The following is a 23,373-nucleotide window of genomic DNA, read 5'->3' as shown; positions in this document are numbered from 1 at the left end:
TTTTTGTACATTTTAACAAATGAGATATAACATGAGAGTACGTGAGCTTCAGAGGTGCTGCTTGGTGAGTTTGTTACCTTTGGACAGAGATTTCCACTGTTTTCAGGAGTGATGGGAACCAGATCATTTGTCTCAGCTCTGCAATAAGAGTCAGCTCTACATTTAGTAACACATCTGGCTTTTATATTCCAGCCACATTTGGCAGTGTTTTGACTGGTGTGTGCATGTATATCACTTCAATTATTCAATGTCTTTATACTAAACTTTATCATTTCCAGAATACCATTATTTTATATTCAGTCTGGTGTAAAAACAGTAATGTAAAGTTACTTTTAAAAAATTACTAATTAAAATATAATTAAACTATATTGTGTAAATTAGCTGGCTTTTCCATGCTCAGTAGCAGCACTGTTGCATATACAGTTCTAGTATGTCTTTGTGTTATTAAAATGGATCCAAATGCTACTTCGTTTGTGACTGTCACTCACTCCTCTGCGACCCCTCTCCCTTTTAACCTGGGTCTCACGGCACACACAACATTTAGTCAGTGCATGGAGTGTCCATGGCCGAGCCGTGTGACAAAAACACCATCCCATTATTACTATTATTGTTAAAGAATCAATTAACAGAAAAAGAAGAAGCTCTCAAATGGGAGCTAGTTCCCATTGTCTTTATGCTAAGCTAACTACCTGCAGAGGCATAAGAGAGATATTGATCTTCATGTATAACTCCACAAAGCAAATAAGCATATCTCCCAAAATGTGAACTATTCTTTTAATCATCCAATATATAGTAAGCTCTTATAATACTGTAATGTTGGAAAGCATATCAAATCAAACTCAAGTGCAATTGACACAATTGTAAGACATTCAATACACTGCAACAATTTGACAGTAATAAGTAAAGAAATAGCATTTCTCTGTCCCTCTTTTTTCTTTCCATGACATTTGAAAAATATGGCATCTGTGATGAAATGATTAGCTAACTATGTTGCAACGCTGCTCACAGACTTATGTTATTCAGTGATTTATGTGTCTAGTAATTGAGGCTTTTGCTACTGTGAGGCGTCTATATTGTGACGACAGAGAATTACATTTTTGCACTCTGTATGTAAGGACTGCATTTTGAATGACACTGACTAAAACTATGTAAACTACACCTGGTCTTTTCCTGACAGGACAAGTTGAGATGACAACCATGAAAACGGCTTACTCAAGTTTGTACCATTGTTCATTAATGTGCTGTGCTAGTCCTGAATTCTAATGTCACAGTGTTTTATTGAGTCATTATTTTCTGCTGAATCACAGCTGTTTCCCACTGGAGCAGAGGCATCACTTTGTATGAAAACAACTACCACCTACTTCATTCTATAGCATAAATTATAATGCATTAGTCACTGCAAATAAAGTCACAGTCACACTAGTGTCACCTGGGTGTGAACAAATAATTAATACAACGGCATGTGAGAATATCTTTGTCCTCCACTGAGTTTAAATAAGGCATTAAGTCTGACAGTCATCCAGAGGGTTAAATCTAGTCATAAAAGGCTGGTAAATTAAACTTTGAGATTTATATCACGTATCTATTGAAAAGGACAGACTCACCCATACAGAGCTAAAGAAGAGTCATTTATTACTCCATTAGAAGAAATACAAAGATGGCAGAGAAACTGTGATCACATTAGTCCTCTGAAAATGTAGAAATAATGAATGCTGCTCACACCAGGAAAATCCCCACATCAAGGTAAATGGTGACTGTCGAGATATGGGGGAAATATCAGTCAACGTGCCTTGAGACATCTGGCAACTCTTAATTCCTAGATTCACACATTAAGGCTCAATTTGCTACACCAGGGCTATTGGAAACACGAGACACCAGAGGAGTATTCCTCAAAGCAGGATTTACAAGTTCAGCACTTGAATGACTTTGAGCTCAGTCGTCATTAGTCTTACTCTGGATATCTACCTAGATGCTCTTTGGTTGCATCACAATTCTCCTAGCAACCATCACTGACGTCCTCAACTAGCTGTGCGCTAATAATAGCCACATTCAGGATGTAACAATTGAGTTGGACTGCTTCTACTGGACATATCGAAAGGAAGATATGACAGTGGTAGTTGCCTGGTACTGTTGTTAACTAGCCAACAGGCTGGCATGAAGCACTGAATCAGCTGATTATTGATTATTTTCATAACAAGTACATAAATTAATCAAATATTTCACCATTTTGGGAAATACATGTATTTGCTTTCTTGCCAAGAGTTAGATAAGAACATCAATACCAATCTAATATCTGTCTGTTAAATATGAAGCTTTAGCCAGGAGACAGCTAGTTTAGCTTAGCCTAGCTTAGAATAAGAACTGTAAACAGGGGGAAAAGGCTAACATAACTCTTCAAGTTAAAACATTAAAAGCAGAATCCTAATATAAAGCCACAATTTATACAAAAACTTTTTGCATTGAATGAAATACAGTATAATATGCACTGGTTAGTGAGTTTTAGAGGTGCTGCCGGATGAATTCTGTTTTTACCTTTTGACAGACCCAGGCTAGCCGTTTCCCCAGGTCCAGTCTTTATGCTAAGCTAAGGTAACCGCCTCCTGGCTGTATACACAAAGAGCACCACTAAATCTCATTAAATGAAATGTTATACTGTAATTTGTTTGTTTAATGTCTGTTAAGTAAGTGTAAAAATGAGAAGCTGTGGTTTTATGAGGAATTACATGACTATTTCTCTGAGCAGCACATATAACCCCTGTCTAAAACCACAATTTAGTTTTTCCAGTTTGGCTTCTGTACAAATATGTGCTGGTAGAAAATTTTTGTATTGTATTTTTGTTAACGTTGTATAGAGCCAGACTAGCCATTTCCTGTGTTTATTCTAAGCTAGGCTATGCTGAAGTAACCATCTCCTAGCTGTAGCTTCATATTTAACTTACAGATAACAAAAAGCAAATAAGCATATTTTCTAAAATGTCAAACTATTCCTGAAATCTAAATTCAAATTTGTGGGAACACTTCATGTACTTTAAAGACATTCTAAGAGTTTATTAATGTACAGTATTCATCAACAATTACAACTTCTATAAAAAGACAGATTTTAAATAATAACAACTGTGTTTTACCATATTGTAATTAATACCAGCATCTACATATGGGTTCCCACAGAAGGAGTTATAGTTGTTGACAAAGTAAATAATACTGAGATCTGCTTACAACTACTTTACAGCGTGTTACAAACAATGTATTAAACGCTGTTGAACTGCTTCTAAATGGTAACAGGGTGGTTTAAAGTTAGCAAAGTTTTCAGCCTGGTGTTATGTCGAAGCTCTAAAATAAGTTAGTTGGTGAGCTTGTGCAACTTGTTGACCCTGTTCCCTGGATTTCTCCTGTGTCTCTACTATTGCTGGTTCTTTTCAGTCCATCTCTGGTAAATTCTTATGAAGTCTGATTACATCAGCAGACAATGAGAGAATAGAAGCGAAGCATGCCATACTAGTTGGATTTGCCCTGAGCTCCACACACCACAGACAACAACTAGCCAGCCGGTAAAAGCTCTGGGCGCCCTGACTCAGAGATCAGAACAGGTCTGATGTAAAGCCCGACCACTAAGCAGAACCAAATCTTATAAATACTCTCATATTTCCTTCAAGGATACAGTTTTCACTAATAAAGCAATCCACATTTGATGTAAAACACATTCAAGTACTTCCATTTAGTTTGAGGAACCGATATTTAATGCAAAGACCAATGAGAGCCACAGTTACACTGAGCTCTAGGAGTGGTGCCTCTTGTTTGAGATGTGTGTGCGAGTGTTTGCGTGTGAGACCCAGAGGTGTGGGTGTCTGTGTCTGCAAAGTCCAGTCCTTGGTGTGCTCCGGTTCCGGCCTACATTTGACTCAGGAAATGAGCTCGACCGTTCTCCTCCAAGCGGCGGGTGAGGATCTCGCAGCCGGTCTCCGTCACCAGCAGAGTGTGTTCGAACTGAGCCGAGCGCTTCCCGTCTCTGGTCACCGCCGTCCAGCCATCAGGCCACGTCTCGTCTTGCCAGCCACCTGAGATTTTACAACAACACACACACACACACACACACACAGACAGACATGGCTTACACACCATCAATTAAACAGGGTTGTAGAAACAAACACTCCAGGTCTGGCAAAGACTCACTGGATACCTGTGAGGTATAAATTGTTAAATGACCTGTTGTAAGGCGTCACGGAGTCTGCTGCATCTCACACCATTTAACCCCCTGTGAGCCAGTCATCAGCCCAAAATCCTCATTGTTAAGCCTTAGCTTCAGTGAATACTTAATTTTTTCTTGCAAAAAACCACACATCTCCAAATTTGTTAGTCAACTTGTTTTGTTATTTTTAGGTAAAAAGAATAATAAATTGATTCTATCTTGTTTGAGAACATTCAGCTAATTCTTAAGCAAAATAAAACATAACACCCATTTGATCATCTAAAAAATACACTGTGACAAAGCTGAAAACAAGGATCTTTTTCTTAGCTCATGAAAAGCTGACATCTGGAGATACATGGTTTTCAGAGGACAATGATGTTTCTCTCTGATATGGTATTTTACTCTTTATTCTCATTTTAAACTTGCATGTTTTATTGCTCTTGATATTTGTTTTATGCGATTGCATAAATTGATTGAGGACTTTGAGAATTATGTAAATAGGGAAAATAAATTATATTTACATTAAATCAAATTATAATTAGAGCTATAATATGCATTACTGTTCACATTATTCATACAAATGCAGTTTCACTCACCTTCACATATCATGGGCTCAATGGTGAACACATGGCCAGGCTTCATGACTCCAACTGCTTTGTTTTCTGGGGAATTAATAAATACAGGAATCATGCTGTTGCAAGGAAACTCAATAGCAACTTTAAGAGGTTTAAGAATCTGACAATGGAGGGTACGTGACTACCCACTGGCATAGTGTGGCACGTTGGGAGCGGTGTGGAAAAGTCTGTGGATACCGTGGCCACAGTAGCTCCGCACCACAGAGAAGCCGTTGGCCTGAGCGTGCTTCTGGATGATGTTACCCAACTCTCTGTAACGAATACCGGGCTTCACTGTGAACAAGTGAGCAAAGAAGAAAGCGTGAGGGTTACAGGCCTCTGAAAAATTAACTGTAGTTAATAACCTGGCCAAGGCTGGAATTTTGAGGCCATTACCAGTTTTTAAGAGATTAACCAAAAAAAAATTATTTTAAGAACCATGATCAATAATAGGGACATCTTACAGTAGAAAAACTGTCTATAGAACTGCCAACTTGCTGTCAAATGAATACAAACTTCAAGAGAAAACAAAAACAAATCTGTCCATGTTGCTTAAAAGTTGATACTGAAAACTAATTCTTGACATTGGAAAGAGTTCAGAAAAAAGCCCACTGTTTCCAATGTTAGAAATGATCAACTTGTTCTCAAATGCCAACACTCTCTGGTGGACAAACTATGTCATGGCAACACTTTTTTTAATTAACTTTGGCATTGATTGTGTATTGCCATTTCTTGTAACTTTTTAGCCAATATACATGCTGATGCAGATATATCTTTAATAAGTGAATATAAGCTGATCACCTACACTTCACTTATGATTCCAACAACAACTGTCTGTGTGTATAAACGTCTCTATTGCTAAAACTTTGCTGTAAAGTCTCAATAGTCAATAATACTTAAGACGGTTTGAATGTGGCGGTAAAGAAAACTCTAGTCTATCAGTCATAAACTGTGTGTCTGGACAAAAACACTGAGGCAACTGCAGTGAGGGCTGAGTTGCAACTATCCACATCGTATATCTGCAATATCAGTAAAATGAAAGAAAATGAAGGTTAAATTCCTACCAGAGTCGATGGCTTGCATAAGGCATTCGTATGTGGTCTGAACGAGCTTCTTTGCTCCTTCCTCCACCTCTCCGACAAAGAAGGTTTCGTTGAGGTCACCATGGAAACCGTTGTGGTAGACGGTGATGTCCACTGCGTGACGGTGAGATGATGAATATGTTAAGAGACACTGTGTTGCATGACAAACTAGATTCTATTATGTTTAACACAAGGAAAGTACTGTGATGAGTAATCTGTCTGAAAGAGAGTGAACACAGACCCTCATAAAACATTAACCCATTTGCAAAGCCAAACCAAATGCTCGCCTTTTTAAAATTGCTGATGAATTTGGAGCTCCTAGTAGGCAAACGGGAACTCTTCCCATTTACGGTGAAATATAGCAAGCAGAGAATCTGACTAGCAAAGCCCCACTGGTAAAGGTTAATGAAACAATTTGTCTTGTCGGACCACGCAGCGAGAGATGAGTTGCTGGCAAGTCCTCCATCAGATGCTCTGAGGGGAGTGGCTGATGGAAGACATCGCCTCAGCAGAAATATTCATAAAGAGGCTAAAATTGGCCAAACTCCCGCTGACACCATTTCAGAATGCTGGTAAAACCATTTATCATGGAGGAGAAGTGTATCCACCCCAAGTTCTGCTAAACAAAACTTCTCCCTACATCCAAACTTACCTTAACTATTCATAGGACTTGTTTGGATACTGAGGGGATGACAACAGTGAGAATATTTGGGTGTTTAAAAACACCAGATTTAAGGGAGGGCCAAGTTTGTTAACAAACATAAAAATATACAAGACAATAAAGTCCTATAACTTTATAATTAACTTTATTTACACTCAGTTTTTAACAAATAAAGATAAAAATCTAGAGAAGAGAAAAAAGTGTCTGAAGGTCAGGTTAGGGCCTGAAAGCAGTGTGCTATGAGCATACCATTGAGGATATCTCCGTCTTGCAGTAGTCTTCTGTCCGGGATGCCATGACAGATGACTTCATTGACAGATGTGCAGCAGGATTTGGGGAAGTTGTAGTAGTTGAGAGGGGATGGGTAGCAATTCCTTGCTGTACAGGCCTGGAGAGAAAAATCATGTAAGTTGCAGAGGGAGCAGGGAAGCAACAAGTGAGAAAATCAAGAACGGATGACCTGAAATAAAGATTAGTTACCCTTTCCCGCTCATGTGGCTGCCCTATAGAAAATTGCCACAGTGTGGGCTCTAATCACATCTGTATACAATAAACCTATAGGGGTGAACTCTGTGTTTTATATGTATTAGATCAAACGTGATAGAGTATTCAGTCAGCATATGGTAGAAATCCAACTGATGTTGAATTGTTGTTCCACAGCAGGGGAGTCTGTTTACATGTAGCAACTCGCTTTTGCATCATTCATCAGCAGTGTCTGTTCTACAAGACAAGACAAGAGTCTGCAGTCATGCTAGCAGATGTGAGGCTACAATGCTTTGAGCTAAATGCTAACATCAGCATGCTAATATGTTTAGCAGATAATGTTTACTTGGCTGTAATCCTACTACAATGTATTTGCATGAATGCACTTTCTAAATGACACTAGACTCAAAACACAGCTGAGGATGATGGGAAAATAATTAGTTTTGAAGATATCTGGTCATAAACCAAATTTACACTGGACAAATTTAAATTTCACTGCTATCCATTCAATAGTAGTTGAGATACCTCAATGAAAACTGAAAATGTAAACCTCATGGTGGCTCTGAAGAAAAAGTCAAGGGATCACAAGAGTCAGTATGCTTTATCCTCAGGGGACCATGGATGTCTGCACAATATTTTACAGCAATCCATCTGACAGTTTGGGAGATACACTGCCAACCCTAGAGACATTAGCATGGCTAAAAACAATAGATTCTGAGACCGGTTGCCCATAAGGAAATACAAGGACACAAATATCACTATCGTTATTTCCTCATAATTTCATTCTCCACGTTTGTGTGTGTGTGTGTGTGTGTGTGTGTGTGTGTGTGTGTGTGTGTGTGTGTGTGTGTATACCAGATGCACAGCGTGGTCGATTTCTTCTGTTGTAACACCTGGTTTCACCATCATGGCTGCAATGTCCAAGACTTCGCGAGCCAGCTGCAAACAACATACATGTTAAAAACTAAAATGTAATTAATGGAACATTATACATGCGAAGTAGCAATGACAGTCAATTTTGTTACCTTGCACACTACTCTCATGCCCTCAATGTCCTCAGGAGAAAGAATCTTGATCTGTGACGTTCCCTTCAGAAACTGCTCAGACTCGGACATCCCTATGGGACGGGAACACGGACAGACAACTGGCATCATTCACACGTCAATACTCCGATAGGACCTTGCAAGGCAGCTGTCATCTGTCTGTTAATTTCCTTGGACCATCACAGCTGGATTTACATTCTCCTAATCAGCTTTGTACCGTCAAAAAAAGTGACAGCTGAATAAGTCATTTGGCTGCAAGAGGGCACAAGCCATCATCATCCTTATTATAATTTTGTGGTTACACAATAACTGCTACAATTTCAACCAACATCCGGTGCAAGAGTACTCTATGTGGATGCTTTATCAAGGCAACCTAGTCTAAGACGAGGCACCTCACATTGTATTCAGTCTCACTGTCAAGTTTTACCTTCTGTGGTGTCTGACTCCTGGCAGCTTCAACAAGTCAAGCAATACACTATTAATTCAACTCCAGACCATGAAAACAAGTCAAGAGACAAGATTTAGTTTCACTGATGAATCAACAGAAATCCCCTCTGAAGAACTAATGCAGCAAAAAACTCTACTCGCTACAGCACAAGCCAAGTCTACTCAGAAAGCCATGACTAGAGTCTAAGACTAGTTTGAGATGTCGAAGTAACAAAACTTCGTACATACTTAGTACAAGCTTGGTTTTGTTGATAATGTTCAGGCATACTTTTGTTCAATTGTAACATTAAACATGAATGGTTCATGTCAAAACAGTAAACACATTGTAAAAGTAACTTCAATAATTTCACAACTTGGGTTCATTTTCTTTTCCCCTGCATTTGAATGCGAGGGATTGCCGTAATATCTGATTTCATGTCACAACACCCTGCGTTGGGATCCCCCAGCTTCAGGGTTGCTCTGGGCAACCAATATTAGCATTGTCTTTTAAATCCCTCATCAAAAATCAACTTCAATTCAAACCCTTTTTCCAATGGTTTATAAATGTAATGCTTTTAATAATTACCCTTCTTTTCTCCTCATGTTAATCTAATTTTTTATTGTTTTATTTATTATTATACCTTTCATACATTGTATACATGTATATAAACCTAAAATTCTCTTGCAGTGCTATGGGGCTATAGATAACTAGCTGCTCCTGCAGGGGATACACTACAGCATCAGAGCAGAAGCAGTCTCTTATGACACTCACACTGTTGACTCAGAGGAGCTGAGCGGGACTGTTACTGTTATAGGAAACAACAGAAGCACAGGTGTCAGCGCATTCAGCTTGACAATAAATCAGACTACCTGCAATTCAGCTATAGATTAATCAAGATCAGAACACGTTCTATTCTTTCTATTCTAGACTGAGACGCGCAGTAGGAGAGTATTTAAATACGTGCTGGTCAAAGCACTGCAGTCATCAACAATTCGCTGATCTATAATTTATTAACTCAATAAGATGATTGCTGGATGAACATGAGCGGTTGCTTAGCAACACAGACTTTAGACAGGTTTGTGTACAAGTCAAATACAACCCTTCTTTTGACTCCAAGAGCCTACAATGTGAGTGCAACAATCAATTACAATTACTTACGCTTTGATACAGCTGCTCAGAAAAGACACAAAGTATGAGAAAATCAGTGTGCACATTACAATGTCTTAATAATGGAATGATTCCCTTCCTTATGTGCAGTAGTGGAAACAGACACACAAATAAAAGAATAAAATAAAATAAAACCCAGGTTTAACCTGAGCTCAATAACAGTGTAGTGTTGAGAAACATTAGCCTGTAACAATTGTGCTCCAGTCCCTGAATAGGCATCACAAGAGAATGAAAGACGACCGTAACCATGACTACCTGAGTATGGATCTATGCAGTCGGATGACAAGAATGCAGAGGTTGCCATGGTTGCACAATGAATGACTTGCCCAGAGAAATAGACGTAAATAAGGCAGGTCACAGTTACGGCTGTCTGATAATTAACACAAAAAGAAGCAAACTGGTGACAGCAGACCTGTCAGCAGGTCTACTTTTCCCTGCACCCAATCTACTGCAGTTTGTGGTGACAAAGCCAGTGGTGGAAAGAGATCATAGCAGGATATTAATGAGCTGTTTACCAGAGGGACATTGATTTCAGTTTGACGATGAAAGAATCAACAGGAGGTTCCCTGTATAAAACTGAATGATTCTGAAGTGATAAAGTACCAAAAGAACTAATTGCATCCATTTGAAATGTATGTACTGTATACATGCAATTACTCAGTAATGAATCCTAATAAATATTTCTCACTGTAATATTGAATCAAATTAATTCCAGTGAAATTATACTAGTACTACCAGCTCACTCTCAATCAGTAATAATGATTCAAACGCTCATCTTCAGATTGCTGGTTGTGAATGACGACAACACATTGTTAAACATTTGTTTACTTTTTAGAAGAAAACTATTAAAAAAAGGTTTTACTATGGAATAAATTTGTTAAAAAAATAGTGACAGAGCATCATTTAAGAACTTAGTAATGACCAGTTTTCACGTTCAATTGGAACAAAACTTGTACAAACACTGGTCTTGTTCTTCACTCAGATCTCTGTCTTCAGCGTTGCCGACAGGACAGTGAGTTACCCAAACTATTCTGTTGGTGTAAAGATCTTTGCTAACAACACAAGACGTATCAACTCATCTGTGTATTCATGCAAAAAACTATATAAAGCACATGCATGGATGACCACATTGTCCAGACACACTAAGACAGGACTTCAGTGAGTTGAAGCTCTGAATGTGCACTTGCATGTTATCAAATCTATGCAATCAGTGGCTAACATGTGTTGTAGTGATCTAGCACTCAATGGGTCTCAGAGGTGTAATTGTGAACTCTTCACTACACCAGTAGGCAAGCCATTTTGATTGGTACTCACTGAGGATTGCACATGTAATAGGTGATTTGAATGTGGTATAATTTATAAAGGCAAAGTGCTCTGAGGGCACATCCTGCTCAAGTGATTTTGAGTGTTATGTCTCTCAATTTTCAGCTCTTTGAATTGTGGGGGTACTGTGCTGGGAATCATTTTTGTTCTTGTCCGTCATTACCACACAGCATATGGCTGACAATTCAAAGCCCCACCAACAGCCCCTGCTCATTACATCCCACTGGAACACTGACGATTTTGGTTCTGTAAATTGAAACTTTGTTCAAAAGGTTAAAATCAGTCGGTCACCGATGGACAAACTGACCAACAAGACCATCCTTAGGTCCTGCAGTGTTGAGGCACAAATCCAGGGTTTTTCCGGCATAGAGAATTGGGAGGTGGCTGCCTCCATCAAATTTCGTGCCACCTCCACCTCCCGACAACATACTAGTACTTATTTTATTGGTACTAGGTGGATTTGACGTTTGTAACTGCAACTGCGGCTGAATGCCTCTACAGCAATGTAGTGGCGCTGTAATTGTAATCTGTGCATCAGGCAGAGCCATCTGAAATTGCTAAAGAAGAAGAATATGAACATGCTGGATTTTCTGCCTGAGAAAGAGGCGGCAACCTGATTTTGCAGCCCTTCAAACAGGTGAATGGGGTTGCCACCCGTCCCGTATAATACGGGATCGTCCGGTAGTTGAAAATAAAATGATTCTAGTACATGTTTTCTCCGTACTCAGTGGATTTGAATCAATACAGGATGCAATTTGTCCCGTATTTTCTTTCATGCTATGTCCTCAAAGTGCTGTGAATAATGTAATGTCAAGTAAAATCAAACCAGTTTCCACCTTTTTTCACATAAAAGGTGACAACCCTAAAGATGAATATTATCTCTTTTACATCCAAGCACACCCAGCTTCTTGAAAAGTTTCCCTAAATTAACGTTACATCCCATCGTGTATGTGTTTTTTTGCAGAAATGTCTCAAATCACAGATTATTTTAAAAAGAGAGCTCACGAAGAGGAGAATTGCAAGGACAGGTGAAACAGTTCTTCTAATATGAGAAGCCCCAGCGTATGGCTTAGTACCACCCCCGCCTAATTTTCAGCAGGGAAAACCCCTGAAATGAAATGGCAACTTTGCCAGTGGAATCTATTAAGCAATTGTAAATACATCTTATATGATTATCTCTAATTTTTGCATGTAATATGAATTGTCAAACAAGACCAAGTGTCTCTAGAGACACCCAAGCTGTTATTGCTAAGCCCCCAAGAACCGGTGTTGTTGGTGTTCCAATAAATTGTATTACTGGGGGAAAAATTCAATATACACAATGTAAAATCTCAACAAATCATGAGTTTAAAAGCTTACACCAAGCTTACCAAATGGACAATGAATCAACTAAAAATATCTTGTGAGAAAGAAGCGTGGTTACCTCTGGGATGATCAGCATAGTCAGGTCTTTGGATGTCACTTGGTACGAGCCTCATGGGAGTCTAAGACCAGTGACCAAGACAACAGACATGTTACATCATTGAATTTACATAGATGAACACTTGACATGATAAAATACTAAAGAAAAGACTTTTGGTTTAATATGTCCTATTACTCTGTCTGTCTGAGTGCTGTCCTGCATTCTTTTAAGGAGGCACTTAATTGTTTTGACACATTCAAAACATACATGCATCAACAGGTATCAACATATGACCCTGTTTTGGATTTTTCAACAGTTTAAAAAAATTGGTGTAGTGTGTAGCACTCACTGTTTATCATGAGTTCATGTGCTGTCTAAAGGATGAAACCTGTCTGAGTAAACCAACAACTCAAAGTGCAGCATTGTGTCACAAAGGAGAGGTTGACATATAAAGGTTGTGGTTAAACAGGGTGCTATATATCGAAACTCTTCCTTCTGGTGACGGGGATATGCAAAGCAGTTTAGCACCTTTGAGTACAACCAACTGGAGACAAAGACAAACTTACCAGTGGGTAGTGAGGGCGTAGTTTTCCTGTGTAGCGGTAGCCTGGCCATGGGTCTGTGTTGATGTCCTTCTCCACACAGTTCTTAGTTTCAATCTGGTTCTTGTCCTCCTCTGACAAACATAACACAAGGTCTCTAAAGCATCTGACACCACTATGTCAGTTCATAGTCAAGGAATGCCATCTACTCTCAACTCTCGTAACAGGTTCTATATAAACACCATGTACGGGTACATGTCCATGTGCACTATTAACCTAAAACACATGCAACATATTCATATAATGTGACTGAGCTCGATGTCAACAAAGTGCATTACTGACAGTGATACCTACTTGCTTTTTTGTGCAGCAACTTGTGCGACACCCAGCTCCCTTTGAAACATTCCTGTGAATGAAGACACAACGAAAACTTCTAAATGAGGTGAAGTACAACGACGGACAGATATACCTAGACATTATTGATACAGTGCAAATGAAAATCACATGTATGGTCACCAAGTTTAACTTGATGCACAACCTATTCAAACTAGGGGTGTAACAATTTACCGAATCAACAGTTTGGTTCAGATTTTTTTCTTCTTTTTTTTTTTTTTTAATTTTTGGCTGGGGTGGGGCACACTGCTGACTTGTCCAGAGCACACGTGTTCGCTCGACCAAAGTACTCACACGACACAATACCATCTTCCAGTATCATGGATCCAGTATCTGTATCGTGATTTCAATATCGGTTTGAGAATCGTTACAGCCCTAATTCAAGCCTAACTAAACAGAGTTACTCAGATGTACACTGTCACAGATATTGCAGCAAAGGAAGAGACTTTTCCAAATATATCTCTGCATGTGTCCTCGTCACAGCCATCTCTGCCATTTATTGTTAATTTTAATGGTTTGTATGCCTTAATTGGACAGTTAGCAGAGAGAGACAGAGACTACAGAGAGCAGGGTCAGGTTGCACAGCCAAAACTGCTATCACAGCAAAGAACTCTAGGGTCAAATACCATGGAACCACAAGAGCATTTAAACTACTCCCAACCTAACTTTTCAAAAAGCTTCTGACTCAAGAGAAAAGAGCATTAGATCTACTCAAAACAGAGTGTACTGCCTGTAGTTTAATGTCTTTCTTGGCATTTCTAATGCAGTAATAGTAGTGCTGCAAGAAAAAAGAACCACAAAGCACCATTCACAAACCTTAGCAATATAATATCAACTGTCTACGTTTACTCACATTACTTGTCACAAACTTCTTTACTATTTTAGTGAAAGGCAACTATTGTGTCAATAGGTCTGTCAGTTTTAAAAGTTCTGTTCAAACAGCTGATTATCTGCATGTTAAGTGGAGAGTAGCTTCCAATAATAGGCAATACTCAGCCCAGTATGAGGTCTGGTCCGTAAGCTGCTCATCTTTAACCTGATAGATTTGTGAGTGGGGGGTTTGCTCTCCTGAAGTACCACGAAGAGGGTCAACCATCGTGGCACAAAGTGATCTGTCACGCAACAGTAACTCTGCACTACTTTACAACTCAAGTATCACTACTTGCAGTCTATCGCATTACTGGACAACCTGGTTCCAACACTACATAAATATTTCATACACAGTTTTAGGCTGTCATCAAAACAACTACACCGTGTAAGGATTTTATTTTAGTCACACACTTTGTATCATTCAGTTGCGCTAACCTGCAACTAGCTAGCTAAAAGTCTTCCCTCGGCCCCGTTACAGAGACAGCATTGGTTATAATACTGACTGCATTATTCATCCTCAGTAATCTGTATGGCACTACACAACCAGAAGGCATTCGTTAAAGTTCAGCTAATACGTTATTAGCGGTTTTAGAGGCACCTACACATGTCTACCTAGCTTGACAGTTAGCCTTAGCAGCCTCGTGATAAGAGAGGGGGCCTAGGTATGCGGCTACAGCTGACATTTAAACCGGGCAAGCCAAGCAAAAAGCAGTACCTGTGAACAGAAATAGGAGCCTTGAATACCAAGCTTGATACATGTGGGACACTGAAGTTTGGCGTCCTTACTGCAGCCCTCTGTCTCACACTCCCTTCTAGTCTCGGTGCTCGCCATGCCTTCGTCTGCAGGAGAGGGGTGGAGTCGCCGAGAAGCAGCCAGCCAACGGCGGCACACAGCGCATGTCCGCAGCGCTGCCGTCACGTTGCACAGCTCGATCCAATCAACAGAAACTTTCCTAACAGAGATTTGTAAGATGGCGACCGCCGAACCGGTGAGCACTTTCTCTAACGAACATATCAAATCATTTGGGGGGCTTCTTGCTTTAATTACGTCGCGAGACCATATTTAAAGTTCATGTACAACGTAACATATTATTCCTAAAATGGAAATCGACCGCTGTTATTGCCACACGTGCTGTTTTAACCAGTTTCAAGTTTGTTTTCGGTGCCACGACCTAAGCGTAAAAGAGGAATGCTTGTGTGTAGAGATCTCCCAACTTTAAGGCTGACGTTACAGCTAACCGACGTGCCGTTAACTTTTGCGAAGAGAACCACACAACTCCCATTTAAAAACGAGTCACTTTGTTACCGCTTATGTTATCTGTTAAATTACAGATCTGAGAAGCATTTTTCGAAACAATTCTGTTTATTATAAACTATTGGTAAATTCGGTATGAGGAATGACACATCATACTAACAGGACTGGGTTTTTGTAGCTGAAATTTCAACTGTCAAAATTGGTCGACAATGCTTCCTGCTGACCTCTACGATGCAACATTAGCTAGTTTAGTTGCTATTTAGTAGCTAGTTAACGTTCATTTACATGGTGGTACAGCTGGATATGCAATTTTTTTATGTTGTTTTCCCCCAATAATCAGCATTTGGTACATGACATTCATGCCGAATTTTAAGACTGGCTCAAAATTTCTGGTTTAAACTCTTAAACTCGTGTTATAGCAGGTATTTAACTTTGTATCATGCACGGAATAATTTAACTGGCAGAAATGTGAATGGAAATTGTTGTTTTTTTTCATTCATAAACAAGCATCTTGGGAATGGCACAGCCATGGCTAACGATGAAGTTCCCAAAGCTACATGCTTCAACTAGTGGGTAATGTTAACAGTAGAGTTATTGGGCGCTAGCCAAACTCTAGCTTCACATCACAGTGAAATGTGTACCAGATGTTCATGACGGGTTTCATAAGTGAACGCCTCCGTCACGGAATTTATTTTTACGATAATTAAAGTGTATTTAGGAGATAACATATCTTGTTTTAGATTAAAAACAACACTATTGTTTTGGCAGCAGGGCACTTGGTACACGTTGGTAAATTTTGAATTGTATTTAATTATGTCACCATTTAGTTGCCATGGCCGAAGGGTCTACTTACGTAATCGATTGGAAAGGTATTAGTAAAGAGATTAGCTGTCATGCACTTGTTTCAGTGATATCTGTATCTGAGAGTATAATAATTTGAATTTTTAATAGAAAGAATAGAAAGCCAATCCATCTTCCCTTATTTATACCTAATTGCTTTTCAGGAAACCAACCCATGTCCACCTCAGCCTGATGAGGATGGAGCTGAGGAGACTGGACAGGAGATTGTGAGCCCAGAGGCTTACATCAAACACCCCCTCCAGAACAGGTCAGGGTCTTCCATTTTAGATTTATTTGAAACAGCCAGATCAATGAAGGCAGAAATGTGAACATATTTGATCCAACATTTGAATTTAAAAATTTAAAGAAATGTTTTCAAAGCCATAATGTCTAATGACATGGCATCAACTAATTTCAGTGTGTGTTACACCTACTGTATCAGTAATCATTTCTTTTCCAACATAGAGGTGTAGTTTAAGGATGAGAAAATAGATAGTTTTGATCAAATAATTGATTATTTAGCTGATTAACAGTTTTTAAAAACTTTTTTATAATTGAGTAATCACAATAATAATTGACAGATTAACTGGAAATGAAAATATTAGTTAGTTTCATAATTTGCTCATTTGAATTTTAGGTGAAAATGGAAAGACCAATGCATCAGCAGCTTCAAAGAAAAGATTGGTGATTATCTGGGAATAGTTCAAGAACTGAATGCCCCACCCACACACACAAACACACAAATTAATGGCTGGCTCCTTTAGAGGTGAAAGCAAGACATAAATTGACCATTTATCTAAAACAATGAATGCTTTGTTCACTGAGAGGATGCAGAGCAGTTCCAAAATTTGTGAAAAGTACATGATAAAAACTGCATATTTAAAAAGCCAAATAAAAATACAAAATACTCTAAGATGCTTGTCTTTCCGATAGATGACTAATAACGTAGCTAAATCTATTTCTAAGTGGATTCATATGGGAAAAAATGTGATTATTTGATTATCTTTTGTTTATTTCTCAACCCAAGGGAGGGAGACTTGACCTAAAAACAAATTTTCTGATATTAAATGTAAAATAAATGTACAATTTATGTGGTTCAGTTGTTACCTGTGGCACTGATCCTGTCTGTGTGTTTTAGTATTCTTCATGTGTTAAAGTGGATTTCCTCTCACATTCCAAACAAACCTGGATTTGAGACTTTTTATTTCCCCACAGTGAGACTGTGATATTCTGTGATGGTCCGGTGACCTGTCCAAGGTGTTTCAGTGTTTTTCTCCGAATCCATACTCAAGATAGGTTCCAACACTCGTTGGTGCTGAATACAAATAAGCAATGAATGAATATTTTATATATTTTTAAATTCCTCGAGGATATTTATGTCCAAAAGGGTCAAATAAAAAAGAGCCAAACTCAACAGAAAGCCAGTCAGCTAAAAGAAAAGTTGGACCCTAAACACTGGTGACTCACAGCTCAGGTCTTAGGTTTGAAATGTACTGACAGTTGACTCTGACTGTTGGTTCAAATTTGATGTCCAAATATCATAAAATATTGATGATCAAAATGCTGCAAAGTGACAGGAATTGCTTTATTTTTCTCTACTGGCTGAGGCACGCTGGTATACAAAGTACAACAGAAACAACATAAGCCCACAGCCCAGCAGTCATTGATTTTATTGATCCACATATTTCTCTATAGAGTCATAGTGTGCTTGAGTCTATCCCATCATGTGTTTAAGGTTAAAGAAACACAATGTCGAGCTCTTTCAAAGGGACTCTACAATAAAAGCAGCCTCAGATTATGGCCTTTAATCAATCAGTCAAATATTTTACTACAGAAGTTAACAGGGCAAACACAAATGTGTTATAAGCTGAAGCCTGTTGGCTTGTCAGATTTGCTTATCAAACAGTCTGGTGTGCTTATACAGTTCAGCTGAAGGGAATGTACTTTGTGTCACTTGACTCATTATGTTATATTCTGGCCTTTATTGGGGCTGCTCTCACTTAAAAACACTATCTGTACCCGCTGACAAACTAGCATCTCTAACGGCTTTATAATGGTGTCAACAGCCACAGTTTTATTTATTCTTCTTCAACCTAAAGAGCTTAAGGCAGTTGCTGAGCCATAAGAGGATTCAGCATTGAACAAGTATGACTCATGGCCACAATTAATTGGACCGACGAGAGCGACAGTGTGATTTACCGAGCAGCATCCAGGTGCATCCATACATCGCCCATTTGCTCCCAAGCTCAATGGCTTTTGGTTACTTTTGTTTACCATGTGTTTAATTAGGGGCTTGTTACATTTATGCAAATTCCTTTTTTTTTTTTTTCCTGTTTTCACCCGACAGATGGTCTCTGTGGTTCTTCAAGAATGACAAGAGCAAAACATGGCAGGCCAACCTGCGACTCATCTCTAAATTTGACACAGTTGAAGATTTCTGGGCGTAAGGAGCAGTAAATCTCTGAGTCTTTTTTTTTTTTTTCTGTACTTCCCATGGAGTGGCTGAAGCAATAAAATGTCATGACTGTGTTTTTTGAATTACTGTCACAAGCGATGAATGAGCATGTTTTGTTAACGCTGTGCTCTTGTCGTTTGTAGTCTATACAATCATATCCAGTTGTCAAGCAACCTCATGTCAGGCTGTGACTACTCTCTTTTTAAGGTGAGTTTGTGTTCACTGGTGTGAAACAACTGCACTTTTTACATGAAAGAGTACTTTAAATATTTTTTTTGTCTTTTTGCATGTCAGTATCCTCTTTGCTGTTTCATATTTTCAACAACACAACTACTGCATTGCATGTTCATCAATATGTACAAGGACAACAGTCTTTCTCTCCCTTTCTGATATTGACTCAATGAAACTCAAAGAACCATGTTAATGCCTTTCTTTTAAAGTGGAAAATCACATTTACATGAGATATGGCAGTAAATATCAAGCCTTTACATTATTAATTAATTTATTATTTATTGAGACATTAGAGAGGAAAACGAGCTGTTTTTTTGCGGTTATTTAAAAAGGTTGTGGTCCCGCCATCTGTTTCAGAGTGATCCTCATGAGAACAATTGGTACTGAATTGAAAATGTAATATAATCATTTTATCACCAGCTCACCAATAATGCCAAATCGCAAGATTTTTTTTCAGCAGCAGATTCAAATAAAGAAAACAATACTTAATTGAGATGTTGACACAAAGAATTCCAGCCAAAACAACAGCATCATTACTGGAGGGAAGGCAAACAAAGACAGAAGTGGGCAGGGTTTTTATTTATTTATTTTTCGGACTAAATCTGTCTCTACCGGCTCAGAGCTCATCAGCTTAAAAGAGCTAATTTAACCAAATGTGCTGATAGAAAATGAGAAGCGTGGGTGGAAGAGTTTTGAAAAGCATGAGGCGGCTAGCAGCCACTAATTACACTGTGTTTGGGCTAGCTGATAATAATAAATGGAAACGGCAGTAATCCAATATAACTGCACTCTTTGATCGTTGTGCTTTTATGGAAATCATTAGCAGGATCACCTGTGGGGAAGATTAACCAGTGAATTTGTATTCACAGCAGGGGAGTTAGTTTAACATCACCTGCACAGTTTAAGTTTTGCAAATTTTACAATTTGAATCGAAGAAAATGTTGCTTTTCACCAAACACTGCAATGTGATTCAGAGTGTTGAGGCAGAGTTTGTTTAGAGGGGTGGAAATGCAACTTGAGAAAAAGATGTTTAACAAATATTTAACCATCACTGGACAACTGCTGAGTTCTTGCTTCCTTTTTTTAGTCTAGACATCTTATGGGACTTTCCACTGTGACTGTTTCAAAGTTGGCAAAGATATTTTTCTTGCAGCGAATGTTTCAAATCCTGTGGAAACCCCACATTTAACGTTTTGGTGCAGTGGTTTGGGATGTGTATTGACAGTTTGAACCATGGCTGCAGGATGGCATTGAACCCATGTGGGAGGATGAGAGGAACAAGCGTGGCGGCCGCTGGCTGATCACACTCACCAAGCAGCAGAGGAGATTAGACCTGGACCGCTTCTGGCTGGAGACGGTAGGTTTGGCTGTTTCTGCTGCGCATCGTGTCATGTTCATGTGTTGTTACTCAAACAAGTGATTCTATTAATCATTTCTCGAGCCTCCTCCGAAAGTAGTACATTTATTACCTGCTGGCAGCTGTAATTAGTTGTACCACTCTATCATCACATTTGTCACACTGCTGATATAGGTTATTACATCCTTTCATACCTTTAAAAATTCAATTGAGATGAGATTGTTTTAGTGTTATCATCTTTTTCAACACAAAATCCTCTCTGATGTCTAAGAAAATATACTGTAGCTTTGACTCGTTGCTGAGCTGGCGATGGGGTCACAACAAAGTCAAATGGGAGCAACTGAAAATTGGCTTACTTGCTGGTAAATCTGCAGTCCACACAGGGTTGTGGTGAGCTCTCTTGCCACGCTAAAGGTCACTGACAGTGATACAGACATCCAGCATGCTGTGACTTGCCAGTGAGCAAACAGCACTTACTGTACTGTCAATACTGTTGCTACTGGCCTGGAGGGCTGAAAGGGATCACTTTGTTTTTCCAATGCCATCCACACTAATTGTTTTACCATATGTGAAGCTGAAAGTAAAACAGTTTTAATGAGACAGTTTTAAATAAACTCTTCTTGATCTCTGATACTGACATCTCATAAAATGTGTTACAGGAAGAATATTGAAAATATAAACTCGTCGGATGATAGGAAGTCTTCCCAGCCACCTACAAGCTGGGGAAAAAAAACAATGTGAGGGCGCTGGAGTGCTGCATGGTTCACAGTGCTGTCACTGGTGGCTGTAAGATATTCTGCAGCAATACCAGTAATATAAATGGTAATCTCATTTATAAATTAGAGTAAATTGGAGATACTGGGAATTTCTGACACTGACGATATCTCCTTCTCAGTGAAAAGAACTAGAGACATGTAAACAAATTCTTGGCAGAATGGCTGAATATGCAACACCACTTGCAGTTACATCAAAATATAATCCAATATATGTTTATATTTATACATTGTTTATATCTGGTTTCACTTGGTAACAAACTTCTCCAAATATACAACGCAACAAAAGCAGGTGATGTAGGCTATTTAATTGGTGGGACTACAAGGTTAGTACTAAGGTAACCGCCTTGGAAATATGAGTGATCCCTCCCAAATCGGAGCATGGGGTGTTTTTTTCCTTTTCCTCCATTTCTGCGTCCCCATTGCGAGAACACCAGCATGAGCACACCACTGCTGAGCAGCACCGCAGCAGGTGAGCAAGAAAGGATTCCAGTTTCTGCCACTCCTGATGTTTTTTTTCCCCAGTTTATGGTTTGTTAAAAAGACCGAGTTTGTGTTGGCAACATTCATCACGCAATACATTTTGTGAGCGGATCTGAGACTGGAATGTCCATGTTCTGACAGTTATCCAATCACCATGATGCATAGTACGTGATCCTGGGTCAAGGCTAATGATGCTGAGCTCAAAGACGATTCATCCTTTTTTCTTCAAATCATATGTAATCTATGTGAAAATGACATTCAGTCATCATCAGAATCCTGAAACGTTCTGTTGAGAAAGACAACACATGGTTTTGGATCATTAATCCTTCTATATTTATACGCATAGATATTTACAAAAACAAAATATATGGTTTTCAAATGTTGTGTAAACTGATATTTTTTTTTAATGTTCATGTTACTTGACAAAGTTATAATGTCATTGTGAAATTATGTGTTTCTACCTCACTGATCATGGAAAAGTTCAAACATGAATTGTAAAAAATAGCACCCTACCCTGAAAATGTTGTAGTAAAGCTGAATGACAGACTGCTGCAGCAGAGAGCAGGAATCTCAAAATTCTTGCTGATTCACAGTAATTGAGGTGACAGACCTAACAATGTCCATGGCCTTCCTCTTTTATGAGAACGTGGAGGATTTGCAGTTATTTTTAAAGTCAAAATGCGAGTCATCAGGTTATGACAATGGCTTTTATTCCTCTCCATCCCTCCACCAGCTCCTGTGCTTAGTCGGAGAGGCCTTTGACGACTACAGCGATGATGTCTGCGGAGCCGTGGTCAACATCCGCACAAAAGGAGACAAAATAGCCGTCTGGACATCAGACTATGAGAACCGGGAAGCTATAACACACATAGGGTGAATCAGATTTTCAGTGTCAGTATTTGGACTATAGGTGATGACATTCTCTTCATCTTCTTACGCTGTCATTTTCCTTCTCCACAGGAGAGTTTACAAGGAGCGCTTGGGGCTTCCCATGAAGATGACCATCGGCTACCAATCCCACGCAGACACAGCCACCAAAAGCGGTTCAACCACCAAGAACAAATTTGTCGTTTGAGAAATGCCCTATGTGCCTTTGTCATTTTTCTTGTCTTATTTGTTGTTGGTGCATATGTTTACTTTGCTGCAAAGACTCTGCGGAATACAATCTGGAGGAAAGAAAACCCAATGCCAAATATTTCCATAACCTGGTCAGGACTTGAACCACAGGAAAAAAGAAAAAAAAAAACATGGAAAACAGATAAACATGAATCTTCCAAAACACTAACAATGAAAAGTATTAATAGTGGATGATATTTAGAGTGCTGCATACTCTACTAAAGTAATCTATGTTGATTTTTTTTTTTTTTTTTTTAATGGCAGGGAATCCTGAAATGCAAAAAAAATGTATATTTCTCACCCATTTTCTACAGCATTGTTGGTTTGCTGTAATCCTTAATGACATTAAACCCTTTTAATTTATTATACTAATTTGCCTGCATATTATTAGATTGTTAGGCCTTGTTTTATGCTTTTTTGCCTTCAACTGTTGCATTTAATCAACCTTTTTAAAGTATTTCAAGACTCATATTCATTTGAGTGTTAATATAATTAAAACATTGGTTTTGCAGTTAAGAGCTGTTAAATTGTGGAATACTTTTTTGCAACCTGTAATTGGTACATTCCTTGTTATAAATGGATTCCTTTTTGACTTTCAGTGGTGCTGTATTGTAGGGTATTGACTTGTAGTGATTGACTTTTATTGACCCTGCTCTGGGAGGCAGAAAAG

The 23,373-nt window shown here is 38.8% G+C and overlaps 2 protein-coding genes across 2 annotated transcripts; one reads left to right on the top strand and one right to left on the bottom strand.

The window, feature by feature from the left end:
* Positions 1–1,615: 1,615 nt before the first annotated feature.
* Positions 1,616–15,063, bottom strand: metap1 (methionyl aminopeptidase 1). Its single transcript, XM_023426855.2, has 11 exons — positions 14,909–15,063; positions 13,285–13,336; positions 12,955–13,064; positions 12,410–12,470; positions 8,052–8,143; positions 7,882–7,965; positions 6,793–6,931; positions 5,865–5,996; positions 4,951–5,094; positions 4,783–4,848; positions 1,616–4,055 (listed from the first exon to the last, which is right to left on the bottom strand). Exons 1-11 carry the CDS (start codon positions 15,023–15,025, stop codon positions 3,889–3,891), a joined length of 1,164 nt encoding a protein of 387 aa, XP_023282623.1. The 5' UTR covers positions 15,026–15,063; the 3' UTR covers positions 1,616–3,888.
* On the top strand, positions 15,058–23,301 carry eif4eb (eukaryotic translation initiation factor 4eb). The gene is made up of 7 exons (XM_023426858.2): positions 15,058–15,182; positions 16,453–16,556; positions 18,636–18,731; positions 18,887–18,950; positions 20,218–20,331; positions 22,321–22,460; positions 22,548–23,301. The coding sequence occupies exons 1-7, from the start codon at positions 15,165–15,167 to the stop codon at positions 22,660–22,662; spliced, it is 651 nt and encodes a 216-aa protein (XP_023282626.2). The 5' UTR covers positions 15,058–15,164; the 3' UTR covers positions 22,663–23,301.
* Positions 23,302–23,373: the final 72 nt, after the last annotated feature.

The sequence above is a fragment of the Seriola lalandi genome, unplaced genomic scaffold, assembly GCF_002814215.2.
Source record: "Seriola lalandi dorsalis isolate HSWRI2012SDOR001 ecotype SW California unplaced genomic scaffold, Sedor1 jcf7180002054842, whole genome shotgun sequence".
Classification (NCBI taxonomy): domain Eukaryota; kingdom Metazoa; phylum Chordata; class Actinopteri; order Carangiformes; family Carangidae; genus Seriola; species Seriola lalandi.
This window is presented reverse-complemented; position numbering and strand designations above follow the sequence as displayed.